Source organism: Mytilus californianus, unplaced genomic scaffold, assembly GCF_021869535.1.
Source record: "Mytilus californianus isolate M0D057914Y unplaced genomic scaffold, xbMytCali1.0.p SCAF_7, whole genome shotgun sequence".
Classification (NCBI taxonomy): domain Eukaryota; kingdom Metazoa; phylum Mollusca; class Bivalvia; order Mytilida; family Mytilidae; genus Mytilus; species Mytilus californianus.
Genome location: NW_026262723.1, coordinates 58,296,039 through 58,316,460, shown reverse-complemented (window position 1 = coordinate 58,316,460; position 20,422 = coordinate 58,296,039). Strand labels below are relative to the sequence as shown.

Below are 20,422 nucleotides of genomic sequence, written 5' to 3'. Positions count from 1 at the left end.
ACTGGAAATTATAAACATGTACATGAAAAATGTCCGGTCAAGGCAGATATGAGACACTATAAATGGACATACACATGAAAACTGTACTCTAAAGAAAGATACCGGATACTATTCAACTTACACTCGAAAACTATTTCTCAAGGCATATAAGGGACACTGTAAATATACATTTAGAACGTTTTATCACAACAAACACGGGACACTATGAACATACACAATTGAGGATAAGTGCGCTCCATTGTATACTATTGTAAGATTTCCAGAAAAACAGGGGTTATTTTCAGTAGTACTTGACTTCCGAAAGGCAGTTCTTTCTTAGAAGACTTAAAACATGGGTTGAAAATTGGCATGTAGAAAGGTGATACATGTACAATTCAAGATATACCTGGTTTCTATGAAGTTAAACATAAGGTAAAATATAAAGAAAGCTGTGAAAATTGCAAAATTTGGTTGAATAGATAGGGATTTTGAATTGATGGTTTGACACCTATAAACGAACGTATGAAAATGTTCTGTCAAAGCATATACCAAACACTCCTTACATACACATGAAAATGTTTTTGAGCCAGATAAGCCTAAGGGACACTTAAAACAAACTTATAAAAATTTCGTTCATGGCAAATACAGAGCAAGACAAAAAACACATGGAGATGTTCTGTTAAGGAGAATACAATACACTATTGTTTAACATCCAGATAAAAATGTTGTGTCATGTAAGATATGAAAATGTTCTATCAGCGGATATAGACGAAACTATAAACATGCACATAAAATGTTCTTTGAAGGTAGATGCCGGATAATATAAACATATACATATACATGAAAACTTTTTTATCATGGCAGATAAGGAACAGTATAAACATACTTATGAAAATACACTTAGCACGTAATTAAGATATAGGATCAGTACCTAGAATCTATACTTCAAGACCATCATGTATCATTTAAAGTTGATACGGAATATTTATCAACAAGGTCTTGGTATCTTCCAATGAAGTTGTTATAGACAAAAAGATATGTTGTTTGACATAACCCTGGTTTATTAACTTTCTGCTCTGACATTAGTGCCGTGTATACATGTGTAAGCCTTCGACGCTAGAACTATTTGTAGACTAAATTTTAAGTCTCTGAATAATATATTCCGGATATTAGTAATCTGATACATAAAATGCCGTATTTTAAATTGTTGTTTTCATTGGTCGGTTTGCTACCCAGGTGACCTTGTTTTAGATTTTAGAAACTGGATTAATTTTTATGATTTTTTTTAATATATTTTTTCAAATAACTTACATGTTTCTTGTTTTCTCTAAACACATGTGCGGTAAAAAATGTGATAAAAAGAACCACAAGCTTTAACGTCCACATGCTGTATCTAAATTATAGATAATTGTCCTGCAAGTGAATTAAAAAAAATTAGGTAAACAAAAGGTTTAACAATCATAGTTTCGAGGGGAGGGTTTCGTTGGGTTATATCCACTTTGTTCGGATACATGTATATGCTTTGGCATTTATTTGACGAAAATTAAAGGAACGCCTATATACATTTCACTGAACAATGAACTGCGTAAATAATTACAAAAAGTAACTGATGTTTTATAGATTAAATATTAATTTACAATTTTGAAATAAACAAAAATATGATAATGAAGTGCTAATAAGTTAGAAATGACAAATAATGTTTTTAAATTCAACTTACCCTTAAACACAACAAGACTGTTAGAACATATTGATTAATTTTCCCAAATGAGGACGTCGTCTCCTGCAGGAAGTCATATGATGCAGGATACAAATACTCAAGTAGATAGAATAAGATATTTATATTTTCCAAATACACAATTGGTTTGTGTGTATTCGTCAACGGATAATGGTAAGTTAACATTTTACTAATTAATATTTAAAGACAAAGCCAAATGTGTATTCAATAGACCTTTATTTAGATACATTATATGAACATTAAGATCTGCGAAGTAAAATACAATGAAATTAAAAAAAGACTGTATATATTGTAAGTCTGGTTGAATGTTTTCAAACCGAAACAAAATCATGCATGTTACGATAATGTTGTCAGGTCATTGAAGATGGCATATTTTGGAATTAATATTGATTCACTCATAGGATTTTGCATCGGAAATAAACACATTTATTATAAAACCAGTTGTTGGCATGATACGGGTTATGTTCTTCTCATATATTTTAAGATGGTGTGATACTAAACACCTAACGGGAGGGATTGTGCTTGATTTTCATATGATGAAGACATAATCTTTCAATCAGTTTAATTGAGGTCTGGAGCTGGCATGTCAGTAACTGCTAGTAGTCCTTTGTTAATTTATGTATCATTGTCATTTTGCTTAGTTTCTTCTGTTACCTATTCTGACATCGGACTCGGACTTCTATTTAACTGAGTTTTACTGTGCGTATTGCTGTGTGTTTGTTTATTCTACATTGGCTAGAGGTATAGGTGGAGGGTTGAGATCTCACAAAACATGTTTAACCCCGCCACATTTTTGCGCCCGTCCCAAGTCAGGAGCCTCTGGCCTTTGTTAGTCTTGTATGTTTTTTTAATTTGAGTTCATTTATATGTTTCGAAGTTTAGTGTGACGTCCATTTTCACTGAACTAGTACACGCTTTTGTTTAGGGGCCAGCTGAAGCCCGCCTCCGGGTGCGGGATTTTCTCGCTGTGTTGAAGACCCGTTGGTGGCCTTGGGCTGTATTATGCTCTTTGGTCGGGTTGTTGTCTCTTTGACACATTCCCCATTTCCATTCTCAGTTTTATGTCTTTTTCTTTCTTTCTGCTTGTTCTTCTTGTAAACGTTTTGACTTCTTGAATGAGAAGGGCAAATTTCTATAGAATTTATTTGATTCCAAGGCAAATTTGAAAAAAAAGTCTTTCCATCTTTAGAATAGCACAGTTTCGTGTTTCTACATTCAAGGTTTTTTTTCTAAACATATGATAAACTATAAATGCCAAACAATAGCTCAAAACTTAAAAATTCTGTCGATTTTGGGAAAAAATAGTTTTTATAGAAAAATCTGCACAAAGGGGTATTTTCTAAGCAAAACCTAAATTTCACTGAAAGATAATGATACATGAAAAGGACTACAGAAATTACCCAAACTTTTGGAGAGAACAACAGACCAAACCAAAAACCAACATTGGAAATTCTCTTAACTTTACCCCTTAAAATCATAATGTTCAACAACCATCAACACCTGGTTGAGATACATTGGGAATGTCCTTAGACACTATCACTGACATTTAAATGAACTGAAAATTGTTCCACTCTTACGAAAATGGATGAAAATTGATTAAAAAAAAATATTATCAGATTTATCGAAAGGTTTATACTGTGTTCGTTTACAAATTGATTTGTTTTGGTTTAAATTGTTCTTACATGTAAATATTGACTAAAACATTTAAATTTACAATTCATTTTCACAATTTGCTGTTTCACAATGCGGCATCTGAATAAAAACATTTTTATGCAAATTGAAATGTGTAAAAAAGTTGATAAAATAAATAAATTACATAGAAAATTTTATATTCAAATTCTAAGATGTGTTTGAATGGAATTTCTCTTATTTTGACTATGTAAGTAAAAGTAATACATTGGAAATTGGTCATATCTCATTAGCTTACTACAGCTATGGATTGCTAGATTGATTTTTTTTGTTTAACGCCACTTTCAGTACTATTGACTATTTCGTGGCGTTCAGTTTTTATTGGTGGAGGAAGCCAAAGTACCCGGAGAAAACCAGCGACCTTCGGCAGGACAACTGACAATCCTAGTCAATTAAGTTTGGAGTCGAGCGCACCTGGCACGTGCGGGGTTCGAACTCAAAACCTCAGTGTTGATAGGCTAGTGATACAGTAGTTGAACTACTTAGACCCTTCGGTCACCGGCCCCCACTACTACCTCAATGGCGTCATTCGGTTTATCTCGGACTGAACATAGTAACATAGGAGAAAGATCGATTGATCTGAGGGTATGAGTCCGTTGATATGGATTTATCGAAGAGCAGTTTTAAATCGGTACAATTTATTTCATTATGAAATATAAATGCAATAATTCTAAAAAAACTGTGTGCACGTATCCATCAAGTTACTATATGCATAAAAGTAAACTTTATGAAGATATGTTCCTCAGTCGTAGATTTTTAAAGAACTGTCAACTGTTGTGCAGGTAGTGACTTTTAGGATATATATTTCATAATCTGAATTTGATATGCATATAGATTTATATGAATTGGAATTAGAATTAGTGGTATCTTGTGGGAATTTATAAAACTGCATGGTCCAAAAATTTCAATATTAGGACCTTTTTGACCGATTTTCTCAAAAGAACAAGTATATATAGATACTAAACTTCTGAATATACTTTAAAGTCTGTTATTTTTTATTTCCTGTTCTTGTATATCATATATTCCATATATTGATTATATTGATTTTGCATCTGAAATAGTTTACATTTTCCTTAATACTAAAGGACAAGGTTCAATTTAGGCAACATATGGCATTGAATTTAACCTACCTCATAAAATTTCAAAAGGCCACAATTTGTTTCTTAAATAACTATTTCAAAAACATAATGCTAGGTAAAACAAACTCTTCATAGAAGTACATTTAATAGGCTCCAAAATTATTAAATTTTGGATATGTTGTCATGTTGTAGGTTTTTTTAAACATACATATTTTTATTTATATTCTATAAAAGCTTTAGGCAAACCTCAGCCGAAACGTAGGATCCAAAATGTTCTTTAATCAAAAAGTGCCAAGGTTTTGTATTGAATCTATAGACATATAAATAAATTCTGGATAAGGGGTAGCAGTCAAAGTAAATTATGATATAACTGTTATAAAGAATTGGACAAAATCCGACTTCCAACACAAATAATTCAAAATTAAGAGCCAATTGCCTCGTAATTTACAATGGATGTGTAAAGATTTTTTTATTCAAAATAAAATTACAACTAGTTCCATGTGCATTTTGCATTAAAAAAAATCTTAGGGCCCTTTGTGAACCAATTTAGTTGTATGGCTCTCAAGATTACAGGACTCTTAGTCTAGCTTTCATAACAAAATATTCGGATGGCTCAATATGCAAGATTTTTATTTATTGAGAATTAGCGTTAATGCACAGTATTTGATCGTCTTAGTCGAATCTATTTACAGTTTACTTAAATATTGCATATTGTGTGATCCCTTATCTCATCTTATTCACAAATAGTATTGAAAAACAATATCTTTTATTCTCGCACTTTATATGTGTTTTTTTTAATTAGCAAACTCTCTAATTTACAATACCATCTAGTCTTATTACTTAACAAGTGCAATACACATACTTATAATTCGAATAAAACTATTTACATTGAGAATTTGATAAGATGTAAATGTTTACAGGAAATAAGTGCCAAACAATACACCCTTTTTAATCATTTATGGAGAATTATGATAATAAAGATAAAAACATGGATGCATTGCAGAGTATAATATAGAAATATACTTTGAATTTATATAAAAGGAAAATCCGAATGTTTCAAATATGAAAAGAAATGAGGAAGAAAAGGCTTAATACCGGAATAAAAATTCAAATTGAATAATACCTGGGAGTATAATAGTCCTAGATAATACATGTTACACATATAGTTTCAAATTTGAAATGTAATCATAATTATAGACAGCCTTGATGCTGGGATCAATGCTACAAAAGTGTAAGGATAAATAGGCAAAGCCAAATTTAAACTGAACTTCTTAAAACACAAAGAAAATTGATCCACAGTACCCAGATCATCGCATGCATCGCACCTAGGACCCATAGATGGGACCAAGTCATGTCTTCGTCCAAGATCACAATGACTTTATATAGACTAATTTTGTGAAAAATTATGATATTTTGAAAATTTCCGCATTTTGCTAATTTTGTTTATGGTTCATTTAACATGCTTCTTTCAGAACTTAAATTCTTGCTTTATGTGGACGGATTTTATGAAAAAGTCTGATATCTTATCATATTATATTGTCTAGTAATTTTGATTTTTTTTCTGGTATGTATTGTTTATTTGACCTATTGATACTAATTGTAATGCCTTTTTGTTATTTAATGTTTACTTATTCAGGATTATATCTGGTCTATATACCAGCTTTGATAAGTGTTTGGTATTACTATAAATTTTCACTTCTTTGTACTATGAACATCAAAATTATTTATTTTGTAAAAATATTTCCTTTCTCCATTTGAACTGTACACGTATACCTAACAACACAATTATTTTCATTTACCTGTGTTTAAAGTAATTGCAAATGGCTGATATTTTTGTTCAAGCATATTGTTTTTCTTAAATTGTTTAACAATTCACAGCGGTATAACATGTTACTTTAATTATTCTTCCCTTGGTTTATTTATTTTGTATTTACATTGTATCATAGATCAAATTTATTTGTTCAGTGTATGTTCACTGGTGTTAATATGTCTTTTGATTGAGTTAAGCCATTTCAATTGACATTTTATAGTGTGTCTTTCTATGTTGTGATGTTACACTATGATTTCAGATAATGGTGACGGTTTGGTACCATTAAAACGTTTAAACCCGCTGCAATTGTTTGCACCTGTCCTAAGTCAGGAATCTGATGTTCAGTAGTTGTCGTTTGTTGATGTGGTTCATAAGTGTTTCTCGTTTCTCGTTTTTTTTATAGATTAGACCGTTGGTTTTCCCGTTTGAATGGTTTTACACTAGTAATTTTTGGGGCCCCTTTATAGCTTGCTGTTCGGTGTGAGCCAAGGCTCCGTGTTGAAGACCGTACTTTGACCTATATTGGTTTACTTTTATAAATTTTGACTTGGATGGAGAGTTGTCTCATTGGCACTCATTCCACATCTTCTTATATCTATAGGATGATATTTTTGTTAGGTCACTAAGTTCTTAACGTATAATATGGTGCTTAAATACTGCTTTCATTATTTACACTGTGTTTGTAAACTCCATATTTTTGGACTTTGTACCAATTTGTTTTGATTTATATTTGATGGATTCACTCAATGGCAAAAACTGTTCATTACACGGGGAAATAAACACAAGAGTTTTGAATAAAGATAGAAAAATTAAATAAAACAGAATAAGGATACAGGAAAATATCAATGACACAAGATTATGCATTTGTTAGAACTTTTTTAAAACATTTTCTACTAGCTAGTAATATTTTCAAATTGGACATTTAAATCTCAAGAGGTTTTATGGATATTTACCTGAAGTTAATTAGCTTTATGTTTTTACAACCCAATCTGATTTAATCCTTTGTTTATTTAACTATTCCTCCTATTCCTTCATGGATTTTTAACAAATGAAACACCAGATTTTGAAATGTAGGGATAGGAGGAATAAACCGTTTTGTTATGGATTTAAACAAATTCACATGCATTCTTATCTTTGACCATTGGTAATTTTATAAATATACTTTTTGTAAGTCTTAAATCATTGAAAATAAGTGGTTTTGTCTCAGTTTATAATTTTTCTAAATTAGACACGCAAAACTGTAAATGATTATTGGAATATCAGTCGGGGGAACGAAGAAGTTTTTGTAGGCTTTATTATATAGTCATACAAGTACACGTAATATACTAAAATTTTATAATAACAAAATCTACTGACCGATTTGGAAATTAGGATTTGAATAACTAATTTAAAACTTAATACGATATACTTTTGCGCATCCTATTTCAATTAATTATACAAATACGTTTTAATGTTCACTATCGCTCTAAATCTTTTCTCCAATTTGAAAACTTGGAGTTGGATAGCAAAGGAAATAATTAACACATTACTATTGCACATCCTATTTCAATTCATTATCCTAATAATTATGTAACCTTTACTATCGCTTGACATGGACTTTATCATACACACTGTAGTAATCACTTCACAAATAATACCTGATGGTCTTGAAATATATGTCCAGGTACTGCCGTTGTTTATCATCTTAATGACGTATGAGAGTGTTCATTTTATTTGTCTTTGTATATTTTTAACCTTTACTGTTTAGTCTATTGTTGGTAATATCCTTTTGGCGTGGCTCGGTATTTATACATCCCGCCATTGTGTTATTGTGCTATAGTCATTTTTTGTATTCCTGTCTTTCATTTTTGCTTATGTGCTTTGTCGTTTTGCTATTTTGTTTTTCTTTATTGACATAGTTGTTTGTTTTTATAGTGATTAAGATTATATCACAATCTTGACTGCTGTATCACACTTTTTGACATTTTTACCTATTATGTCTGTTTGCTTTGCTGACACATTGTTGTCAATATAATGGCATTATATGCGACTGTCATTCAAGTGAGATGTTTAGCTAGCTATAAAACTAAGTTTAATCCACCAGTTTTCTGCATAAGGAGTGTGTCAGTTGTTTTCAATTCGTTTTATGTGTTTGGGCTTTTGACTCTGCCATTTGATAAGGGACATTTTCGTTTTGAATTTTCCTTGGATTTCTGGTTTTTTTTTGTTATTTTCTTTTTGCACTGCTTCTCTTTGGAGTCAGAATTTACTGACACTTTTTTTTATAGATTTATAGAAACTTATCATTTAATGCCATTGTGCACCAACTATGTAGTTTATATCAAAATTATATTTTGGCTTTGCATTAGAAAATCAGAGATTCTTCAGTGGGTTAGGGTTTCATTTTGTGAGCTTTATTCTACATGTTCTATTCTAATATTGAGTATATTTACATTTTATGATTACACTATAGGTATGATGTTTACGATTTGAATATTATCAACATTTTCCTTACCTAACGTCTATTCTTTACAATCACTCTGAACCTACTCAAACTACTATAGAAATAGAATATATGTAAAATGTTCAATATCCCACACTATAAAAACTGATATAAAAACTTACGGTACAAAGTAACAGATCTTAGTTTGTCCAGAAAACCAAGTTATAAAATGAATCTAGACGGTGACTGATAAAAGGTGCTATCTTCAAATAAATTATGAGGCCTTCAAATGGACGATAAATTCCTCAATGAATCTTGATTATGTTTCTAAGAGACTAAAGGAGTAAGTTCCGTAAGGGTCAATAATGGTCCCGATTTTAAAGTTCAATGTTTCAAGATAAAAAAATGTTTTAAGTTGATGAAAAGACATTTGAGAAAGTAAAAAAGAACTTTTTTTGTCCAAGTTCTATTTTAAAGCGTTGATTTTTATCTCCCAAATGGGCCGAAAATAGAGATTTTTGCTAAATTTGACAAAATCTTCCGGATTTCAACCAAATTAAGGCATGGAAATCATAGAGCGCACGCTTCGACAAACTTAATATTCAAATCAGAAATGTAAAATGTTATAACAAACATTATGTAAAAAGATTTTTTTGTCAACGCATGCGCTCTATATTTCCTGTCAAAAAAATCAAAGGAAATTTACCCGCTTTCATTGAATTTTCTTAGAAAATCAAAATTAGTGCTATTTGTGACGTCATGAATAGAACGCTAATACGTAAATTTTCAACAAAAAGACATGTTTCCTATCTAGTCATTGTATTAGCTATGATTCATTGTGATATTGGTCAATAAATCCTAATCTGGAATTGTAGCTTAAATTAGGGGCCATTTTAGGGCCTTATCGAACCTACTCCTTTGTTTGCTACAATTTATAAAATCAAATGCTTCATAATTAATCAAAACAACTGAAGTGAGTTTTACAGGAAATATTTATAAAAATAAAACATTGTACAATGAGCAATTAACTTTTGCAATTCTAAAAATATTGATAATAATATTAATAAAAGCATCTCCGTAAAGACTCATATGAGCTCTTAGATTAAAACTCAGTGTTGATTCTCTGTTTGAATAACATTTATTGGATTTTGATTGCGTATTGATTGCAGAAGCTTCTCTAAAAGGCACAAAACATCCCCGGAGCATGCTCTGGAGAAGCTCACAAGAAAAAATACATGCTTCTTTATAGCTTTTCAATATGATAAATTATTCGTTTAATATTTATTATGCTGTAAGTATCGCTTGTGAAAAAGGTTCCATCCAATTATACATTGCTTTAAGGAACTGAAGTTCGGAAACGACCATTTCATATTGGGGAGGGGGGAAGCTGGGAGGGGGAATTTTCAAAATCATGTCCTTGTAAGAACTACAAATATTAACCTCTTAAATGTGTACATAATCAAACAATAAATTTAAAAAAAAAAGTGGAAAGGAACATTCCGTCAGAAAAAAGCCTCCCCAGGATTTCAAATGTTGTCCTGATATTTGTTTCACAGTACATGTATCTTGACAATTTAAAAATACAAATGTAGAATTTATAATTCAATTTTATTGTATGTGCATGTTATAATAAAACATGTTAAAACTAAAGAAAAATATAAGTATTTAAATATATGAATAAGAAGATGTGGTAAGAGTGCCAATGAGACAACTATCCATCCAAGTCACAATGTGTAAAAAGTAAATAATTATAGGTCGGCCTTTAACACGGAGCCTTGGCTAACATCGAACAGCAAGCTATATATAGTTCATTTTAAAGTCTCTGATGAAATATTTCCGATACTAGTATTTCAATATAGATTGGGTTGTTATCGAGGTGACCGTGTTTAAGATTGTATAATATTTTACAAATTCTATGAGACTTTTTATCAATCTTATGAAAAAAATACATGTATTATTATCGCCAAACACATTAACGATTCAAAAGGAATAAAATCAGCTGTTTAACGTCAAATGTTTGATCATTCCTGATGAAGGTTAATTCAAAAAAGCGCCTCAGACGCACAAAATGTATAAAATGTGTTTTTTATTGAGCTCATTAAAATGGTTCAGCCTATTGTTACGCACGAAATCTTAACGAGATCTAATACAGCAAATATTCAAGTAAGAACGAATAAAACAAAAACGTGTTTACCTTTTTCATTCTTTTTTTTTTTCTTTTTGTAAAACATTTGACTTCTTGAAATGAGTGAGGTAGGGCAAACTTCCCTTTAATTTTTTTTACGACTATTTTGAAAAAGTTGTTCATTCTTCAGAGTATCACAGTTCCATATTTATACTTTAAAGTTTAAACAATATTTTTGGTTATGTGTAAACATATGACAATCTATAAATGTCTATAAAGATAGCCCAAAACGTCAAGTTAGAGTATTACATTATTTTTCAGGATGAGAACCAACTTTAACTAAATAACAAATTTGATTTCGTTTACAAAATGTTAGTCTTACTAAAAGAAAATTACTAAGGAGTTACGCAAACATCGGACTCTTCCGATAAAAGACGTAATAAATGAACAAGGAAGAACAAACGTCAATACATGGTCCAGGTAACGTAGGAATGTCTCTTGTTAGTCCATTTTTGGTAATATAATTTTGGCGTGGCTCGGTATCTATACATCCAGCCATTTTCATATTGTGCTATGGTCGTTTTTAGTATTCTTGCACTTCAATTTTGTTTATGTAATATGTCTATAGAGTTTCTATATGCTATATTGTTTTTATTTGTTGAAATGGTTATTTGTTTTTATAGTGATTAAGATTAAAACATAGTGTTGCCTGCTGTACCCCAATTTTTGACAATTTTACCTACTATGTCTGTTTGTTTTCCTTACACATTGTTGTCAATTTAATAGAATTCTATGCGACTGTCATACAAGTGAGATGTTTAGCTAGCTATAAAACCAAGTTTAATCCACCAAAGGACTATCCGTTTTGAATTTTCCTTGGAGTTCGGTATTTTTGCTATTTTACTTTTTGTTACAGTCATTCACATTTCAACAAATAACAACATAACTTGTTCCACTTTACTGGAAATAGATGATATTTGATATAAGAAAATTATTTTCTAATTTTTCAAAAGGTTTAACTTGTCTTCGAATACTAATTGCTTCATTTTGGTTAATAATATTTATCTACTTATCTTTTATTCCTCGTCCAATGTGGCTTAGGTGTTTTGTCATTTTCGATAACTTCATCTCTTCTTCAGGTTTCGGATGTATGTCGCTTTTGCACAGCTTTGATTCCCTGTACGGGTTCGGCTATACATTTTGGTTCTTTCCGGTTATATTAACTCTTCAAAGTTTCTATAAACTTTCGAATTTTCTAATATTTTGGCCCAGAGCATCACCGAAAAGACATAAAATGTTATAATGCACAATAATATTGGTACCGTTAATGATATTCTTTCATGTGAAATTGTACTATAATATGCAAATATTTGCAATTTAGAAACACAATTGTCTTTATCAGCAATATGTAGCGCTGAATACCATTCTTATGATATGGAAATATACTATTTTTTGATATTCAAATTCCAAGAGGTCAGATTCAAATCTAATATTACAACAAGGCTTGTGTGTGTCACCATACAAAAATAAGCTTCAATTAAGACATAATCAAGAAATAAATGAAGACGATTTACTTAATTGTAGATTTTGTAAGAACAAAATGATAACAAGGCATTTTAATAAGACTGTCATTTGAGACATAAAGGATATATCATTCATTATCTGATTTTGATATATATGATATAAAGTGCCTACAAAAGCAACCCAACAAAGTTAGAGTAGATCTAATTCTTAACTTCCTTCTTACCGGGGTTGGAATCTGTACTTTTACTTCTCACTTCTACGGCAACACGGCCTAGCTTTTAGTAGACGCATCATTCCCCCTTACTTTAGCTGATAAAAATAAGCTTTCGTTTCGGAAGGTGTTAAACAACGACTAATCACAATACACTAAGTATTTTTAAGTGTGCAGGAATTATCATCTACTCATCTCGTTAGTATAATTTCATGGTGCTATTCTACTTTTTGCATACAATCACTATGAATTTAATATTTATAAGTCTGCCTGTGTGTAGTGACAACTGCATAGTATATCTTGTCTATCGGATATAGATGTATATTAATTAAAACTGCAGTTAGCTGTGATTATTTGTGTAAGTTTATGTTCGAAATTCTGCAATTGTGAAGCATTTTTTTAACAATTCTATGATGGGAAGCAGTATAAACACAGATGCATATTTATGTGTAATAACCTTTTGGAATATACTTTTATGTCTGTCATAATAGTTCCCTGTATAAGGACATATGTTCAATTGAGTTTTTATACTGATTTGTCCCTTAAATTTTACTCGATTCTTAATTTGTATGACACTCAAGATTACATAACGCTTATTCTATATATCTATCGTAAAAAAAATATTCAGTTTGTTAAATCTTTACAGATCTTTATTTGTAATCAAGATTAAATGTTGACGCGAGCAATTTTGTTGTCTTTGTTGAATTATATGCAGCTTGTTTAAAAATGGTATATTTTGACGGATTTTCCAGTTCAAAAGTCGTATCGTGACCATTAAATCATTAAGTGGTCCACATTTGTTGCTGCTATACCGCTTTCTCATTGGTGTTTATACCACATCGATTATTTAGAGAACATAATAAAAAAAATTCCGATTAATTGAAATCATATCAGATAATCTTTAATCTCGCACTTATGTGTTAACTTAAATCACAAACTGTTTGTAATACTTTTCATATTACCCTTGTTACTTAATAATAAACATACATACCAGGATTAAAAAAACACTCGTTGATATAATCATTATTTAAAAAAACCTCTATATTGTAAATTGACCAGTTTTGCAATGAAATTTAAGCAGTATTCATTTGATTCTCTGGGGAACCAACTTCTCCAACTCAAAAATGAAATGGTTCTTTTACTTTTCCTGATATTTGGTTTGATATCTTATCAAAAACTTTTGACTTCTTTGAAGTTTCAACCTTTTGAAGGGGTTGATCCATGGTTCGAGGAAAGAGGAAAGGGATGCATAGCTGTTTATTTCAATTTAATGTTCATTAGCGGGGCTAATTAAAAAATAATTCAGTTATATTGATATATACAAATAGTACAATACAAAGAATATAATGTATAATAAAACTATTTAAAAAAAATCATTTTTCGACAGCAAACTTAAAAAAAACCAGCTTCACTCCTTCACCCAGATAATCAGATGATAGATCCCTATGCAAATTCACTTGATTCTATTTCTGTGACCATTATTTCGTTTTATAAAATAATCGTTTTGTTAAGTATATAAACTAACTTTAAAGAGAATTATGGAGTGGATACAATACTAACGTATTTCATTACACGATAGAACTGTCATCGACCTGAAAATTATTCACCTCTGTTCAAATAATTCTCTCTGAGCATCGACTGACTTAACCAGTTAAAGACGCGTAAAAAATGTTTGTTATATCAAATTTGCGAGAGTTTGAGAGCTTTAAATAGTCAACGGATTGATTTGAGTGTTTACCATTGATAAAAAACGGACAGAATATTTGAAATGTTATGCAAATATATTGCATTTTGAAATCTTTTCCCGGGAAATAATAAATATGCACCACATTTAGTTTTTTAGTGCTCTTGTCTATATTTATTGCAAATATCATGGTTTATTTCATCTCCTCTTATTTTTTTTAATTAAATTCAAAGGACAAGGTATGCATGGTATGATAAGGCCACTTTTTGTCACTCTGAATTCGGAAATCAAAAATCACTTTATATCTGCCTATTAACAATTCTACTTCCGATGTTCATAAGATGTTCATAACAATTCATATTTTTTTAATTGTAATAAATATTTGCATTTAGGCTACGCACTTTGTTCATTTGAAACTGACAATATAGTCTCATTTTTAGATCTTGTCATCAATATTTAGATAATTATGAGCAAAAAGTGTACCAAAAAAATTTGTTGCTACAAGATGTCCTTTACAGAGATGCAAGTGGGTTTAAAAACCCCTTTTTTGGGTAAGACTATTGTTGATGTCTATTTTTCCCAAAAAATAATTTTAAAATGATTATTGAAGTTCAAATATGTCAATTTCGACGTGTTTATGACGTCATAGTAACATTACAAGTGACCTTTCTGCACAAAATTGTCAAAATTATGTCAATCTGTTCATTTATCAATAGAATTAATATTAATTTAAAACGCTTGAATGATTTTTTTTTTGACATTTCAGATGGCAAACAATGGCTATTATCATGCCTCCTTCTTTGAATTTATATATGTAAAAGTCTTTTACCTCCTTTCCGTTTTTTTCAGAGATATCACATTTGACTCTTTAATTGACCGTTTAATTTTTTTCTAGATACTCAAAACTATTTTGCAAAAACAATATATATACGACAAAAATTGAAAAATTTCAATATGTGTAGTTAATTTTTACAAGTCATTCTCAAATGAACCTTGACCTACTCTACCAATGGACTTTCTCTTATGTAACTTCTTACACACGTAGATCAACTAGGTAAGATAAATCGAATGACATCTTTGGACCTTACCGGTTTGAGATTGATTAAATATTTCTTATCTGCATTCTGTCGTTTTTGATTAAGACAAAACTAAAATGATTCTGAAAATCTTCTTTCAGAGGTCCATTCCATGGCTTTTGGCTATGTTTCTTTCGTTAGTTGGTTCTATAGAATGTGGAATTACCTCACAGTGGGATGAATGCGGCTGTGAATGGGGTGACTGGGAAGAATGGAGAACTTGTGATAGCGAATGCAATGGTAAACGTAGTCGTGGTAGAGAGGTGAGACTGTATACTCACCAGCCTGGGTGTGACTTTAGTTTCTACACATGCGCTACCGATGAAATGGGAACGGACTACTCGAGGTGTAATACATTTTGTCATAATGGAGGAACATCAGATAGCTACTCATGTAGATGTGTTACAGGATTTTATGGAGAATGCTGCGGATTTCGTAAGGATTTGTAACCTATTTTTATGAAAAACTCGAATATTCCATTCGATTGTGAATTTTACAAGTTGAATATTAGTAATCTTCAATCTACTACATGTTTAAAAAAAATCGTAATGCTTGATTGCATATGTGTGTCTTGCAAACTATGCATGCAGTGAAGAAGAGATACTTGCAGTATTTTAAGCTATCGGTTATTTCAATATGTCGTATTTTAGTTGATCTGAGAGATCTGGTTAAAATCGAATTTTTTAAAAAGTATATCATAAGAAACTATGCACTCGAAGTTATTTTATTGCCTTTACAAAAAATAAAAAAATAACACAATGAATTTTCCAGGAATGATTTTGTCATTTATTAAAGGACTTTTCGTTTTGAATTTTCCTTTGAGTTCGGTATTTTTGTTATTTTACTTTTTCCAGGACATTGTCATGATCATGTATTGTATGCATATTACTAACGAAACCTTATTTGTCGAAATGCGCATCTGGTGCAGTAAAATTGGTACCATTGTTATTACACAAATATAATTTAATTCTTATACTCTAGACATAATTAAAAATTAATATTTTGTAAAAATAAGCAAGATTAGAAATATTATCCAATTTACCTAAATCAGTTTGAAAAGTGTATTTTACCAGCATTATCAGTCATAAGTATTTAGGAAAAGGAAAAATAGTAACTGTAAATTCAGAATTTATTGCAAGGTTTTTACAAATGCGAATAATGCGATTTGGTGAATATCACAATAATAAGAACTTGCATTCTAGTATGTGATGCATACATATGCAGCTTTTTCTGAATTCTCAATAATTAATTAATCTCTCATTTTTGTCGCTTTTTCAAAACCAATAATTTCTGAATTTACTGTAATCTTTAGAAAGCAATTTACTAAACAATTCAATACGAACACTTATATTGCAATTACTCCATTCAATTAATCAAATTTTTTTTATTATAAACTTAGTTGCAAAGAAAGTAGAATCAATTAATTAAACAAGCGATCGATCTACAAACAACTAGATCAATAGACAAATCTAAATAAAAAACCCAGGAAGGTGGGTAAGTAGATCCTGCTCCACATGTTACACCTGTCATAGTGCTCATGTAAGTACGAATTCGGTGATTTCACATTCGAGGAAAAGAGGACGGAATAGGGGTTTCGACAATTTAATCATACCCGTATCTGTGAAGCAGATATTCCATAACGATCAACCAACTCGTAGATGGTGTCCGTAAAATTATCAAAGGGATGGCTTCAACATCACCTGTTGGAATCCTTGGTTTAACAGCTTTCTTGTAAACAATAATCCTCTCTCAAGGACATTATGATAGGAAATGCAAGCTATGGAATATCGTAAAAACTGGGAGATATGTACTCCATATGTAGCATTGTTGGAATGATGGGACACATACATGGAAAGTTAACAATTGGAAAATTGAAATCATCTCTTTTGTAGTAAAGTTTATTTTTCAACCGGCCCTCATTGTCAATCTCTTGACTTAAGTCAAGATATGAGGCAGACTAAACTGTATCTATTGAACCTGTTATTACAAGTCTGATGGAAGAGAATGCGTTCCACACAGTCACCAAACATTTAAATAAGTTAGTGAGAGGGTATCATCTATATAGCGTAACGTAATTATATTCTACGTGTTAATTCTTATTTTAAATTTTTATGATTTCCCCAAAAAATAGGTTTTTAACTTCATTTATTTACATGTACTTCATATAGAAAGTTGTTCAGTGTTTCGTTCATACAATTATGATTGCTACAATTAAAAGACATAGCAATACACTGAACATACTGAATAATGAACTGTGTACAATGATAACAATCTATCAAACTTTAAAACGTTATCTAAAATTAAAACAAAGTCAATTAAAATTGGTGATTATTGTAGAGGTAAACTGTGGAAATCCTGGATCTTTATCGAATGGCAACTTAAATGGAGGTACCTTCACGTATGGTAGTACGGTAAGATACACCTGTCATAGTGGATACCTGTTGGTTGGCGGATCATCTAGAAGAAGATGCCAACTAGGGGCACTATGGAGTGGAAGAAAACCACGGTGTGCATGTGAGTTAAGTAAATCCAACTAAAACTATTAGATGCGAATTTTAACTTCCAGCATTTCTGGTAAAACTAAACGTAATGGTACACATATTTGGCCTTCCATTTTAAAATAGGAGATATTGGATATCATTCAATGTGACAGTATTCCAACGTTGCAAGAAAGATATCTTGAAATAATTCTTATATGATTTGCATATTAGGGAATACGTTGATATGATTGGTCGAGAGGACTTCCGGTAGTTGTTCTTGACGTTGTTTATTCTTCGATAGACGACGTTGACCGAACTTCTTTTCGTAACCAATGCGCAGTGATGTTAAGGCAATTTCGATTAGATTTGGTCAGGGGCAGATAACCCCGCAAGTACCTCATTATGTATTCATATTTTCATTAATGGCGGAGAGTCCGTAAGCTGCGTCTATCGATCAAACTGTATGAAATCAAATTACATACATGCCTGTTAATTAAAAACGGGTATCCATATGGTGTAATTTGTTTACTGAAACACGAATATTGTATGTTTGTGCTTTAATTATTATGTTAAACGGTTGCAATAGCTGTTTTTTGTGCCGAGATTGTCGGCTTGTGGACACCGCCTCCTTTTGCGGATCAACCAATCAGTAGACGATCGCTGTCGACCAGATGTTTGTAGTTTGCAGAATGGAAAGCACCTTGCAGCGGAAATTATTTTCACTTCTACGTGAAAATCTAGCCAGAAAAGTAAGTGTAAGCCACCAAATATGTAAAATTTATGAAACATACGTTGCTTGTTTTGTTAATCATTCGATTCAGAAGGCGAAAAACGGCACAGTATTAGATAAAACGAGTTCAGTGTTGGCAAGCATGTTATACACGTGGTCAAAACGAAACTAGACTGCAAAAAATATCTGAAATTTGAATAATTTATCGAGTCCTGTCAGTAAATAAACAGAATATCGAATGAAACAAGTTCCCTGCATTATACCAAGAGCCCATTCTCAACATTTACCTTGAGATTCATTTCTAATTTACGTTTTGCAGCTATCCTGTTTGGGTACATCTGTAAATTAATTAATTATAACAAAGTTTGCTCCACCGTTCACTTCCGTCCGGAGCCCACGTTGCTGGAGCCATGATCCCTACCTTCAAATCATGGAGCCCTTAATTTGAAGCTTAGGGCACAAAAACTTGCTCAAAGGAACCCTGAACACGTAATTTGGAGATCGGTCACATATGGTGTAACACCCCCCCCCCCCCCCCCCAACCAACCAACCAAACCAATTAAAATGTGAAGTCCATAGTATAATATTTCTGCTGACGGTATAACCAACTTTGAGTTTTTTAGATCCCTACTTGGAAGTTTACAGCGTTTACAACGCCAACCCCCCTTATCGAAAACATTAAAAACAGCCTATTATTTGGACTTATCGTGGACCATGCGTCTTTGTCTGGAAAATGCCTGCACCTTGAATAAATTATTTTTGAACCAGTATTTTTAAAATCCAGAACCAAGTCAGCAATATGACCAATTGCAAGTTTATATACTTGTTGGTTATAAAATACATGTAGAACAATTTTGAACACATAGTCCAAATGATATTATTTTTCTTGAAAGGCTTTGTTAATGATTTACTGTGACGCTTTCCTATGACCGTCATTCTAAGGAAGGAATCCCAGCAAAAAATTAAGGAAGCCTCTCATGACACAATAATATTAGACTTATTAATATCATGACTGCCCACGTTGACATATTCTTTTTAGATATGGTTATCATCAGTATTAAAATGAAATGTCTTGCATCACAGTACCCAAATTGCACCTATTTAGCAAAAATAGCATGGAAAATCTTACAAGTTTTCTAAGGCACTAAACAATTTGTATTTTTTTTTAATTATTTGACATTATGCACATCTTTCTAATACATGTACTGGGTAGGTAAATATATTTAAATATTCACAAAACGTTTACAGTATATATCAACAGATGAAGTATTCACTGGAAAAGTAAAATCTACGGAAACGTCAGAATGCGACGTCCACAAAAAGTCATCTTTTAAAAATGAGCAAATAGAATGTGTTACGTCATACGAGTATTAATTTCTTAAAAATTGAATAGCAAGCATGGACTAATGTCAAATTGTTCTAAATATTTTAAGAAATAAAACAAAACATCCGTTATTTGATTTTTTTAAGGATATGAATTAATGCATGGATGCAATTTGGGTACTCCTCATTACAGAATCATGGATCGTTTGGGGGTCGGTTTAAACCCATTTTTCTATGATTCAATATGGATTCAAAATTAAATTGGTGGAACTAAATAGTAAATAAGGATACATCTACAAAATAAACACAGAATGGAAACTTTTGTCTGGATCTTAAATAAATGTATGTGAAAAAACTGTCAAAATAGGTGCAATTTGGGTACCCTCACGTTATATACAGTTACAACAGACATTGACAAGGCAGTAAATTATTGTACTGTAAATTCAGAAGAATTGCGATTAATCCGATGAGTATCGCAATTATAATTAACCTCACATTTTTGTCCCTCCTTTCAAAAATCACAATAATATTAAATGCACGCAATGATTTAGAAAT

The 20,422-nt window shown here is 31.2% G+C and overlaps 2 protein-coding genes across 6 annotated transcripts in view; one reads left to right on the top strand and one right to left on the bottom strand.

Annotated features, from left to right (window-relative positions):
• Positions 1 to 20,422, bottom strand: part of LOC127708919 (uncharacterized) — a 203,217-nt gene that overhangs the window by 41,973 nt on the left and 140,822 nt on the right. The gene's annotated exons all lie outside the window — the stretch shown is intronic.
• LOC127708921 (protein jagged-1-like) overlaps positions 15,603 to 20,422 on the top strand; it is a 151,264-nt gene continuing 146,444 nt past the window's right edge. For all 3 annotated transcript variants that reach the window (XM_052214101.1, XM_052214103.1, XM_052214102.1), the window contains exons 1-2: positions 15,603 to 15,769; positions 17,672 to 17,848. In XM_052214101.1, the coding sequence (XP_052070061.1) occupies positions 15,661 to 15,769; positions 17,672 to 17,848 (286 nt within the window). In that variant the 5' untranslated portion in view covers positions 15,603 to 15,660. The remainder of the gene's footprint in view (positions 15,770 to 17,671; positions 17,849 to 20,422) is intronic.